Here is a 13,880-nt window from a genome sequence, read left to right on the forward strand (position 1 = left end):
AGTTTATTATAGAACCTCAAGTGTCAGTTGTGCATCTCGGCATTAGTTTATTATAGAACCTCAAGTGTCAGTTGTGCATCTCGGCATTAGTTTATTATAGAGCCTCAAGTGTCAGTTGTGCATCTCGGCATTAGTTTATTATACAACCTCAAGTGTCAGTTGTGCATCTCGGCATCAGTTTATTGTACAACCTCAAGTGTCAGTTGTGCATCTCGGCATTAGTTTATTATACAACCCCAAGTGTCAGTTGTGCATCTCGGCATCAGTTTATTGTACAACCTTTAGTGCCAGTTGTGCATCTCGGCATCAGTTTATTGTACAACCTCAAGTGTCAGTTGTGCATCTCGGCATCAGTTTATTATACAACCTCAAGTGCCAGTTGTGCATCTCGGCATTATTTTATTATACAACCTCAAGTGTCAGTTGTGCATCTCGGCATTAGTTTATTGTACAACCTCAAGTGTCAGTTGTGCATCTCGGCATCAGTTTATTACACAAGTAATTTCATAATACCTTATATAAGATGGTAAGCTATGATCAATAAAACGCAAATCTTTGACCTACTTTAATCAAAACCAACACCCTTAACTTCTAGCTGAATGTTTAGTTTCGACCAGATGAGGTTCGGTCACACTGGATAAAGGGTTTGGTCACGAACATCCCGAAAAAAACTTCACCTTGCTATTGTTTTAGAAGACTAACACACAAGAGAGACTACAAACCTTCTGCTGGATGAACTAACATTTTGGAAGACGCTACTTTGTACATCAAAGGTGTCTCCTACAACCCTCGTAATATGCCCACAGTCAAATGTTTTAGTTTACAATTACTGACTCACGTTTTTCAATACTACTAATAACACAGATGACGGGATATAGTAAAGGAAAAGTTTCAAACATGTAAACTGGTAAGACGAATAATGTCCACAACACCCACAAACAAAGACATTTGGGGATTCAATATTTTAAGTTTGTTATTTAAGTCTAATATTTGGCATTTATAGTTGTTTAAACTTTACCATCCAATCAATCTTGAGATCCCCTATGGACTTAGGAGATGTTTACACAGAGATGTGTTATATAGTAAATCGTATTTCATCTTCAAATACTATCAGAGTAAACATTACTGAAGTTCCATTCAAGATTATTTGTTTTTGAATTTCGCGCAAAGCTACACGAGGGCTATCTGCGATAGCTGTTCCTAATTTAGCAGTGAAAGACTAGAGGGAAGGCAGCTAGTCATCATCACCCACCGCCAACTTTTGAGCTATTCTTTTACCAACGAATAGTGGGACTGACCGTCACTTAATAACGCCCCCACGGCTGAAAAGGCGAGCATATTTGGTGGGACGGGTATACTTTGTCTAGTTCATTTTTAACGAAAGAACGCCTTTTAAAGGAACAAGACTAAACCTAAAACAAATGTATGTTACTACAAGGTGTCACAAGTAAAACAAATTTTGTTATGAATACATCGGAAAACTCGGTGATGGATCAGAACTTCCATAAATTGGATACATAAAAGTAGGAACAAAACTGAGTCCGCAATACTAAATTATGTAAAGTACAATTGAAAATCTCATACAAGATAGAACTTTCTCTTTCTGATATTCGTGAAAACTACACACAAGCTATCTGCGTTAATCACTTCTAAATTATGAACTGACAGGAGAAGGAAGGCAGCTTTTCATAAAACACCCACCGCCAACTCTTGGATTACTCTAATCGAATAGTAGACCCGCATTCCTAAAGTACGGAGCGCGATTTTGCGGTAACGAGACGCTAACAATGGACGCCAGAATTCACAGTCCAGCACATTAAACACTGAGCCACACCCGGGAAAAATTTAAAAGAGAACGGAGAATTACTATAAAAACAAGCGTATATAAATAAATAAAAAATACTTTTTTTTCCCGAATCTATTCTCGAAAACTCCTGAAAAGAAAAGTAATTTACTGATTAATAACGCACCGTATTTGTGTTTCCATGGCAATAAATTATTGACATTTTTTTATCATTGCCATATTAGATTACAAAAAAGTTAATTTTCAGAATTTCTTCAAGTATAAGATTGTGCACAATTTCCTAACTTAGAAGATTTTAAAACAAAATATGCTACGTTGTAAATTAAGTTTTTAAACATTTCATATTGAGCCGATTTGTTTCCAGACTTTCTGTTGTATAACGTAAATCTGCATTTGATTCGTTAAGATTATATAATAGTTGACTAGGCACTGCTTCATGCATGTCAATTTTTATACAAAAAAAAATCGTTATTACTCTAAACGTCTGTTTTTGGAATGATTATTCTCCACTCTATTATTATTGCTTCATTTATAATCCAACCAACAGCATACTGAAATGTAATTAATACAAAATCAGATCTAACTTTATTATTTATCATATTATAGAAAAACAACAACTAATGTACAAAGAAAATTCGACTGAAGCGTTCTCTGTGATGACAAGAGTATGTACGTTAAATACAAAAGTTTCTAATCATCCTGGTATGCTTACGTCATAAACTAAACCTTCTTATAATTTTAGATTAAACGTGTTACTAAACTGTGTGTATTTAACTTGGTTTTGATTTTCAACAAAATGACATATAACTTGCCTCTGGTTGTTTTCAATCTAGACTAGTGGTTCCCCAACCTCGGGTCGCGACCCCAATTGGAATCGCGGCAGGCTCTGTTGGGGTCGTGAGACTTGGGGTAAAAATCATCTGTAGCAAACAAAGCTGAATGGGCTGGTTGAAATACATTTTTGAACACACAAGTTTCTGCAGATTTGGGATGTCTAAAATGGGGTTTGTCAGCTCTTAAAAAAGTTTGGGAACTGTTGATGTAGAATGTGTTCTCATACTGACCTGTTCGGTCTTGGTGATCGCAAAATTGAGATTGTAGGTCATGTCAGAGTTCATATTTAACTACGCTTGGTTGGCATAGATAGCAGAATTGACTCCGCTTCCCAATTTTGTTTAATTTTACTTTACTTTTAACATTCACTCATCTAATGTTTCTGCTATTCACTAGTTTTTGTTTCGTGTAAATGCTTAGCATTTTATCAATTGCCTATAAAACTTGTCTTCACGTCATTTCTTGGTGTATTTATTTTCATATCTAAAATGACCAATGCACCTTTTCCACTCCACTAGTCAACACAATAGCATTTATCTACCGAATCCTTCAAACTTAAGGTTGTGTGTGTTGACAAATTCCTAACTGGAGAATATGACATAACAATCAAAGTTCAGGGTGTAATTTATAATTTTACAAGTTTTGAGCATACACATGTTTATACTGGTATAGTACAAAAGAATGTTTTCTTTTAGTTTAATTATTTAAAGAATATCAAAACAAGAGACTTTCCTAGCACCACCATATATATTTTAAAGAAAGATAAACATTTCTTGCAATGTAATTTAAGATTATATCAAAGCAAGAGCATATGTTACATATTTCTTTATTCTAAGAACAAAAGTATAGTAAAATATTTCGGAATTTTGATTCCCTAACATATTGAGTGATTTCCAAAGTTCTACCAGTTCTTTTTCTTATACGTCATTAAAATATAAGGTTATTAGGTTTTTATACTATACCATCTTATTTATTTATTTTTTACAAAAAATAAAGGAACAAGGATTTTTCTTAAACATCATTATCAAGAGCTTTAAAATTGTCAACAATTAAGTATGTTAAAATCTAGCCGTTAGTTAAAGTTGAAGAACGAACAGAGAGATTACCACAATAAAAATTCCAAAGGGTATATAAAAAAAAACAAAAGTTTTTGTGATGAACAAATTATCTTTAAAGATCTGATCATTTTTCTTCTAGTAAAAGTCTGTTCTACGAGAAATGTAAACATAATTACATACTCTCGAGTAAACATTTCTGTGGTACTTCAACCTTAATAATTAACATAGTTTTAAAAGTGGTGCCATTTGTTACTCGCAGTAACAAGTTTACTCCAATTTTCGCAAGCAACCTGTACCGAGGCAGAGTCCCCGTTTCAAGAGTTCTCTACATTTTACATGTACAACGCGTCCTAATAAAAATGTACAACACATTTTTTTGAATCTGACGCAAGCCGTACTGTTACACCGTATTTTTAAATTTCAACTAGTTAAAGCAAATCATGTTCGTGGAGAAATCTACTATGCTTGTTTTGAATTTCGCGCAAAGCTACACGAGGGCTATCTTCGCTAGCGGTACCAATTTAGCAGTGTAAGACTAGAGGGAAGGCAGCTAGTCATCACCGTCCACCGCCAACTCTTGGGCTACTCTTTTAACAAAGAATAGTGGGGTTGACCGTCACAATATAACGCCCACACGGCTGAAAGGGCGAGCATGTTTGGTGTGACGGGGATTCAAACCCACGACCCAGATTGCGAGTCGAGCGCCCTAATCACCTGGCCATGCCGGGCCAAATCTACTATGACAAAATGTTGTACATATACACGACTATATACGAAACCTTTTGGTTTTCTCTGCATTCTACGTTTTGATTTTTTGCTGTTGTATTTGTTTAATCAACAGATACTTTATCTGTTGTTGATTAATATTTTTGTAACTCATTATTTTAAGAGTGTGCGGATTTACAGACAGCAAAATTCAGTACAAAAAATAAAAAAATATCCGGATTAAATGTGAACCTAAAGGAAACATTACATTTCGTACAGAACGCCTCAAAAACAAAACAACAACAACAAAAAAAAACGCCCATTTAATTTCTGATGAAAAAGTTTATGACGCAACTTCATCAAAATTCTTTGATGTTCCGACAAAACTCATTTTGTATTGGATATTAAACTTACTTGTGCAAGTTTTTTTTGATACTTGATTTAAGGTGCCAAATACATGTGGCGACATACCATACAAAATATTTATAGTGGTAGGAAAAAACATCATGTAACGTCTGTTAATAATTTTACACCTCATGTTCGTCTATTGTTAAGAATGAGAGAGAGTGAGAAACATTTCACTGGGACGTTTATTTGATGTTAACAAAGCAGTGAACATCACTAGGATCTCAAACTAAATTTTCTCAGTCCACTATTTCAATATTTGGCTATCAACTCAACTGACTTTCTTATAACATCCTTTTTTTTGCGGTTTCTTTTTTACCTGTTTTAAGTACACAAAAATGTTTGATGGACGAGAAAAACGTATTCACTATATAAAAGTACCACCAGATGTCACCAAACAAACTCTTGAAAACGGCTGACTTCCCAAAACACACTGTACAAACAACAGAAACTTGGTGTTTTCAGTCATGAAGACACGGGAAAAGAAAAAAAAAATGAAGACTTTGACGCTAACATTTTGTTCACGATTTATCCAATACTTTGAAGAAAAAAAATAAAAAAGAATGGTTGGAGTAATAGTTAACACGCACCTCCAAGGTTACTTTAACGAAATGTTAAAAACTTCGCTGAATATTCGATAAAAAACAACTTCAAAATCAAGAAAGGCGTTTCTTTCAAAATCACGCGATGCAACTCTCTATTAATTTACTAAAGAATTATTTTTTATCATTTAGCTATGAATGAAATTCATGGTTGTCAAGTTTATTAGTTTTTAATTACCGCCTTCTTTATATTTAATCTTTATGAAACTTCAAAGCAAAAGTATCTGTTTAAAAGGAACTTCTAACACACACACATAAATAACAAAAACTGGTCGCAAAAACAAAAAGTACAGTATAAACCAAGTTAAATTTAATTAAGAAATGGTTTACTTTTCCTAGTTTTATTAAGGTGGCCGATTCATCCTGTTGGTATGTTCCTATCAATCATAAAACATAAACTACGCGTTTCTTTTTTTTTTTCCGCGTGGAAATAAATGGATGAGGAACGTAATACGTCTAATAGTTTAAAATGAAACAAAACAAAAACATTTAGACTTGCTTCACTTTTACTTTCTATTTATTTATCTATTCCTACCCCAACAAAATGTTATTACTTTACAGCTTTATTCTTTACAATTTAAAATAATTTTAACACAATCATTATATATGTGTACGTGCTATTACTATATTTTTTATACACATACATCTGAAGACTCAATTTATACTTGTACTCATTTATAAATTTAAACTTGATCAATTAATACAAGCTATTATCGTACTGTTATTTCTGATGAATATTTAAATTGCATATATTCACAAGTTAATCACTAAATAACAACAAAAAAAACCAAAAACAAATGCATTCTCTGAAGCATTCATGAACAAAATGAATTATCTCTATAGTGACGTAAGTATTAAGCCAACCTTTCTTGCCAAGCATGATCTACTTAGTTTCAAAGCTTGGCTTTAATGTAGAATTTATAGGAAAAAGAAATGTTTAGCGATTTAATTATTACTTTTGGTTAATAATAGGGTTGAGCGTGACTCAGTAGCTAGCGTGCCGGACTCTGGATCTGAGAGCCATCGTTTACGTTCTGTTATCACAAAAAATACAATAAAATAAAAATCCGCTCCGCACTTTGGGACAGTGGATGCATTATAAAAGTGACGGTCAAATCCCACCATTCGGTCAAACAGAAGTAACTGAAGAGTTAGCAACAGGTACTCTTTACTGGCTGTTATTCAATTAGTTCAAAATTAAAGAGGACTAGCGTGGATAGCCGCTGAGTAGCCTTAGGCAGATATTAAAACATATAAACACATTTGTGGTAATAACAAAAGGTATTTCGAACCATAGAGAAGTATTATATATCTATGATACAAATACTACAAACTTAAAATGTCCGATAAAAATTATTATTAAATATGTTATCCAGAAATAGACATATTAGACTTGTGTTGTATGAAAAAGTTATATAAACATATATGATGTTTCTGTGAGTTTGCTATAACAAAAAGTAATTTAATGCGGTTGGTCAAAAGGAAAACAAATACAACTTACCAAGCAAGTTTTTGAGTACGGTGTCATCACAATGGCTGACAAAATCCTTTGACAGTCTTTCACACACTATTTCTTCTTGAGTCATGCATTTTCGTCCAAGCCTTGGAGTGTCCGTGGTCTGAGTCGCACTATTAATTCTACATACTGTCAATTGTCCACTACTTTCACCACCTACCTGCTGCCCCTGAAATAGATTTGCATCATTTTGTGGCACTATAGTCGAGTTTTCGTGGATTTTTAGAGCTTCATTATGATTCACAGCAATATTAGACTGCTCAGTTACTTCCTTTTGGAGAGGTTCAGTACAGTGAACAGATATTTTTGATTGATACTGGACACAAACATCTTGATTGTTAAATGAGGAGTAGTCTTTCTGAGGTTCCGCTTGTTTTGATGTCTGGGATAAGGTTAACTTCCCTTGCGGGGAAAAAGAACCATGACTAGAATATTCATGTTGGGGGTCTTGGCCAACTCTTTCGGAAATAGACGACTCCTCGTTCACGGGACCTGATAATCCTGGTTGATCATTTACAAGGCTATTCACAAATTGAAGGGATGTAGTTGGAGCACTGGGGAGCTTAGCCTCTGAGCTGGAGCATGAAGGTCCTCGGTTAAGAAGACATCGACTATCTGACCAGGTTCGATCTCGAATGGAGTTGGAGTGGAAAATCAGAGTGGTACCTTGTTTTCTAATATTGTGTAATTTTTCCCACGAAGCCGGAGACACAGGATTCTGACCATCGTGTGGTGTTTTAGAGGTTGGATCGTAAGTTTCAGACGTCGAGGAAGATCTCCAGTAGTTGCCATCAAATCCATGTCTTCCAAGTTTCCGCTCACTTCTATAGGACATGTAAGAGTTTTTCGGATAAACGCTAGAAAAAAACAAACAAAAAATACGAAAATAACACTTATTACTAACACATGTAGCTTAGAATTAAGTATTAATGAAATTATACATTTCTTTTGTAACTAACATCTTTATAAAGCTCATAACATTATATGTTCTTATAATTTTGCCCCACTAAAAGGCAGCACCTTATATTATCAATATCAGTACAATATTGTATTAAAATCAATTACGATTAAAATACAATACGATGTAATATCAATTTTAAAAAGGATTAAAAAGTAGTTCAATAAAATATTAATATTAAAAGGCAGACCAATGTAGTAGTAATAAAAAGCAATATAACGCAGTATTAGTATCAATTACGATTAAAAGTAGTCAGATGTATTATTATTTAAAAGTGTTAGTGTAAAGTATAATTAAAAAGTAGTACTATGTAGTATTAATTTTATCTGTGGTTAGAACAATTGTCATGATATTCTCGCTAAAACTAATTTTCTCTCTCTCTTCGAATAGTCTTGTTAAATGCTACATAATAAATACAACATAATGGTTATTAGATGTTAGTTAGAATACACACAAGGGGAGCTACGACCACCATTTTATGCCAGTTTGAAGAAACGAGTTTCAAGCTGGTTTATACTAACAGGCTGTACGTCGCCATTTCCACGCTTATTTCTTTCCGTTTGGTTGCCCATTCCTCTAACCGTGGGCGTCTTTGGTTTCTTGGGTACTAACTTTGATCACTGGTTTATAACTGACTCCATTAAACACTAGCAGTTTTATCCGATAAATCTGATAATTTCATAGATTTAATATTTATGAACACAAGTTACAAAGCGTCACATTTGCAAGAACCAGCTACACTAAAGTTTATTCAAACAAGTGACCTACAAAACGTTGTGGCGCTTACATCACACCTGCTGCACCTGGCAGCAGACCAACCGACTCTTGATAGTTCCCCACAGCGCCCACGTTGCCGCGAGGCAAGAAAGTCGTATGTGTACTGCACGCGGTCCTAGAGGAGAGAACAGTAGACATTTGAAAGAATGTACCATAGAGTCATCAGTTATATAACCCATCCCACGTTACAATAGGCGGGTGGGTCATCATCGACCGATAGAGAATGTACTGGGAAAACGAGGGTGTGGTTGGTTTAAAAACTGATATTTTGTATATTCACACCTGCTGTATGTACCATTACCCAATGAGACCCTCACTCGTACGCTTTATTCACTGACTGTGAATGTTTTCTGTTGTTGGGTTTACCTAAGTTGGAAATATGCACTTTTAATAAATTTGAATTAAATGTTTATTTTAGGGATTTATATTCAACAAACTAAAGCTTGTTTTAGAATCCCGCTTAAAACCACATAAGGACTGTCTGTGCATACCCGTCCCTAACTTCTAAATGACTGACAAAAGGGAAGATAGGCAGTCAACAATATCCATCGACTGAATGAATAGTGGGATTTCACTGTCACTCTTGCAAAGTATTCTCGGCCTCAAAGTGCGGAGCACATTTTTACAACAACAGGTAGCGAATCATCAAATTTAAGATTCAAGGTCCGAGCACGCTAGTCACTAGGCTACGTCCGTGTGTTTGCGACTTCCGTAAGATAAGTGTACTCTTATTATGTCAGTATTGCTACTTCCGTTAACACCGTTAGTTAGAATACTTGATATATCTAATTTCATTTTCATTATTATACTTTTATTATAGAGATTGTTTTGCTTTGTTAGATTAATATACACATGTACTGAGGGCTAACCTAAATCTCCTAAGCTGGCCGAACCTCGTGAGATATAATTGGGTTTACGGCCGAAAATATCGTTAAAAGCAAGGGTACCTAACTGATGAACAATGCATTCTAATGAGTAAGAATGTAAGACAAATATATTCAATCATTTCTACTCAGTACTACGTTGAGTTTAATTTCTTTCAAAGCAGGGATCTTGCTATAATCGAAAGTTAATACTAATGAATTTTCTAAAAATAAAACTCCTGACTAAGAAACGTTTTACCAAAGTATCATGCAAACAAACATATTATCAAGTAATCTTGTACGTTTATCATAATTTTCTAATTATTAGCAATAGCTAAAATAGAACCTGGAAAATGTTAATAAAAAACATTAGAAATGAAGACTTATTTTATCGTTTTCTGTTGTTATAAGTCTTACGATTTGTTCAAGTGTGCTAGCAACTCATAGAAAACCACGATTAAATTACAATAAGCGAATTAGAAGATGACACACTGAGTACACGACGAAGAAATATGAACCGATATACTAACATTTTGAGATATATGCCTACAAGGTATTCGTTAGTAAGGAACATGCGAGTTCGTGAAATTATCGAAACAATACTACTTGTGGCCTTGAGTTCTACATGAAACTAGCCAGACACGGATTTTTATAAAGGATTATCAACGCTTGTATCTGTAAATTATAAACAAGTGTTTAACGTAATACTATTAAGCGGATACTCCAACATAAATAAGGACTACAATAGTGTGTTGTCAAGTATTAACATATCGCTACAGTTTCAGAACTTCATTATGTCTCGAGAGTATAAAGTTAAGTGATGGTGATGCTAATATTCGTATTTTGCAAGTTTCGGGAAACGGATCTACAAGGTCTGTCTTGAAAGAAAAGTAAATCTGTTGTAACTGTATAGACGTAAATCTGTTGTAACTTTACAGAAGTAAATCTGTTGTAACTGTATAGAAGTAAATCTGTTGTAACTGTATAGACGTAAATCTATTTTGTCCATAAAAATGTGAACCTGAGGTTTGTTTACAGAAGTAGATATAATTTTTATTTATAAGACAATGATCCTAAGTTTTATATCTACACAGAAGTTTAGGTTTTGTAAACATATAAGAGGACTCATAGACATTGGTTATTTTTGTCAGAGTCACAGCTCAATGTGTAGTAAGAAATCTATAGTTTATCTGCGACATAACTGTTAACGTACTGAAACTTGCTGCTATATATCCTAAAAAAAACAATGTTGAGTTTGATCTGAACTTTGGTAACATATCAAACCAATTAGTCCGTAGATTTGTTTGTTTTGAAGTTAAGCACAAAGCTACACAATGGGCTATCTGTGCTCTGCCCACCACGGGGCTAGCTCGTAGAACCAATGTTGTCCCTGTGAGAACATGTCAAAACAATTATTCTGAAAAACTAATGTTGTGAAACATATCAATCTAATTAGCTTGAAGAACCAATGATGATATACAAAACTAATGATGAGTTTCTGAAGACATACCAAAATAATCAGCTATACTCACAGCAAAATACTAGTATTATACAAACCCAGTGATGATGACACAACCTAATGTGTTTTTAAAAAGTTGGTTTAATATTCGAAACACGAGTTTAGTTTTATAATTTAATATGGAACTGGATATAATTCCAAGATCTATACATGTCATTTTTGTTTTTTTTTTACTTTCTTCAAAAGACACCCGAAAACTCTTATCGAAAAACACTAGGCTATTCGTTTTGAAGATTCTTGATATCTGATGTTCATGACAAGTTTGGGAGTTGAAACGTTCGTCAAAAAACAACAACAAAAAGACAACTAGAGCTGTACCAATGAAAGTTCTTTAAGTAGCTTATGTGGCCCAATTTAGAGGATTTTAAGAAGCTAGTCCGAACCAAAAAAAAAAAAGAGGATATTTTTTTAAATGTCAGATCAAGCTTATTGTAGCAAGAAGCATGCAGGGAAGTCTGGTCACAATCCGAGCTTAGTTTTCACCCAATCTCCAAAGCTTAAACATAACTCGTAAGTGTACAACAATTAATTATCCCGATTTGCTGGTCAGATAAAGTATAAGGGCCGTCAGGAAGGAGTACTGTTAAACCTTATTTAATGATTCAGATTAGCTTAAGACTAGCAAAGTTGCCAAGTCGCCTCTCCGTCTGGATACGGTACAGAGAAAGCATAACAAGTAATGATCTGATACTGAGTGTGTATTCAATTAACAATGACGTTATGCACCTTAATAGCTAATCATCCTCACGTTCTTAGTTTAATTTCTCTTATTAGAGACAGTGGATATAGCTTTCTGAACAGGGAGGAAGTTTTGTAAAACTCTGGCTTATGGTTATCTTACTCTAATTGTGCAGGCTTTAAACTTCTAAATATTTATCTTAAGCAACCGAATAAGAAGAAGAAAAAAAGACTTGGAACTCACCAATAAGAAATTTGTTTCGTGACGTAGATTTATTTGGAATTTTCGAAGTAATGTATTTGTTTTGTTTTTTGTATAAAAATGATCTTGACACGCTATTTCTAGAGGTCGTTAGGTGTATGAATAGGTACAATAAGAACCTAATTATTATGATAAAGAGAGATGCATATTAGTCATTTACTATTTTATTTTTAAGTTTCAACTTTAAAATTTTAATTGCATAGTTTTCAGCTGCTAGGAGGAACTGGATGATAAAAATTGATAACTAGAGAAACTAAGAAATCACTTCTGGGGGAATTTCCTAACAGTTAAGTTTGTTGAATTCCGCGCAAAGCTACATGAGGGCTATATGTGATAGCCGTCACTAATTTTTAAGTGATAAACTAGATGGAAGGTAGCTAGTCACCACCATCCGCCGCGAACTCTTGAGCTACTCTTGTCTGAATGAAGTGAGATTTCATCGTTACACTTATAACGCACCCACGGCTTCAAAGTGCTGAGCGCGATGTTTTATTGGCGGTAAAGGGACACAAACCACGTAACTTTAAATCCACAGTTAAGCCTCAGGATAAACGCAACTTAACGATTGTGGGTGCAACATGTAAACCTTCTAATGTTTGCACAGCTCTTCCTGTAAATTATATGTGGAGAAAAACCTAACAAATATTGTACTTGTTCAACTATAGGGATCTGCGATTACTGAGTAAATTCTTTCTTTGGAACGTTTCTCGATAAACACCTCTTTCACTGACAGATTGATTTTTAGATACACAATAAAAAACAACAACAAAAAACAAGTCATATGTTTTAATATTTCATTACTTGTCTGAAACTTTAAACTGGTAAATTGAGTGCAAGAAAAAAAGAGCGTATGATAACCAATTAAGTTAAAATCTCGAATGTTTTTAAACAGAAAACATTTAGTTAAAACGTAATGAATAAAAACCCTATAACCCGCTCGGGTTACAGGGTTTTTATTAATCTCTATCAAGACTTTTTTAACCTACGTGTCTTTCTAACTTCATCAATAGTCAAAACGTAATCTATTAAACGAAATCGTAGTTTATACACACACATACACACAAGTCCAAAATTGGCATTACTATCGAGATTTCATCTAAAGCAAAACTATCTCACTCAGGTGGTATTGAAATTTTGAATGTTTACGTAATTTTTGTAGAAATTTAAACATCCGAATAACAGACTCAATCTATATGCAATTTAGCGTTACAGGAAGGTTTTAAGTTTTCCTAAAACGCATGCTATGATAATTCTTTTTAGATAAATACAAAACTAAGAGCAGCTGAATAAAACTTTTAGAGAAATAGAGCAAGAAAGTGAAGTGGATTTTACAAGCTTAATTTTTTATTTACCAAGATGTAAGAAAGGGTGAAAATAATGCGAACCTTATATGTACGTAAACTTTTAATGTAGATTTGTATTGTTACGTAATCTGAATTTTCTAGAAACTCTCCACACGCCTATAAATATAACCAACGCGACGCGCAAAAAAAAAGAAAAAAAAAGAGTAGGTATTATTAGTTTGCTATAGTCAATGTGCTATAAACTTTGGAAGCTATAACTGTGATTGTTATAATGCTTATCAATCGGAAAACTTAAGATATTTGACCAGGAGCATTTACAAAGTTCGAACATTACAAATCATTTAACTTCAGTGGATTCTCATCGGACATTAGTATTTTTACGAAAACATTATATAACTTCACGGTGGAACACACGGCATGTGTGGCTGGTGAATAACGAAAGACAGAGCTAGCTAGCTCCCTGTTAAGCGAATCGTACCTACATCAACTCGTATATAACTCACTCATCGTGAACCTTCGATAAAGTATCAAGGAAATTCCAGACTAGAAAGAAGACACTATATTGCTTGTAAGTTTGTAAATTTTTTGTATATAA

The 13,880-nt window shown here is 34.0% G+C and overlaps 1 protein-coding gene across 3 annotated transcripts in view; it reads right to left on the reverse strand.

The window, feature by feature from the left end:
- The window catches only part of LOC106459967, a 207,937-nt gene that overhangs the window by 7,583 nt on the left and 186,474 nt on the right, over positions 1-13,880 (reverse strand). For 2 of the 3 annotated variants that reach the window (XM_022386547.1, XM_013919641.2), the window contains one exon: positions 6,910-7,781. In XM_022386547.1, coding sequence (XP_022242255.1) covers positions 6,910-7,781 — 872 coding nt within the window. The remainder of the gene's footprint in view (positions 1-6,909; positions 7,782-13,880) is intronic. The other variant, XM_022386548.1, reaches the window with a different exon arrangement.

This window comes from Limulus polyphemus, unplaced genomic scaffold, assembly GCF_000517525.1.
Source record: "Limulus polyphemus unplaced genomic scaffold, Limulus_polyphemus-2.1.2 Scaffold688, whole genome shotgun sequence".
In the NCBI taxonomy this organism is placed as follows: Eukaryota; Metazoa; Arthropoda; class Merostomata; order Xiphosura; family Limulidae; genus Limulus; species Limulus polyphemus.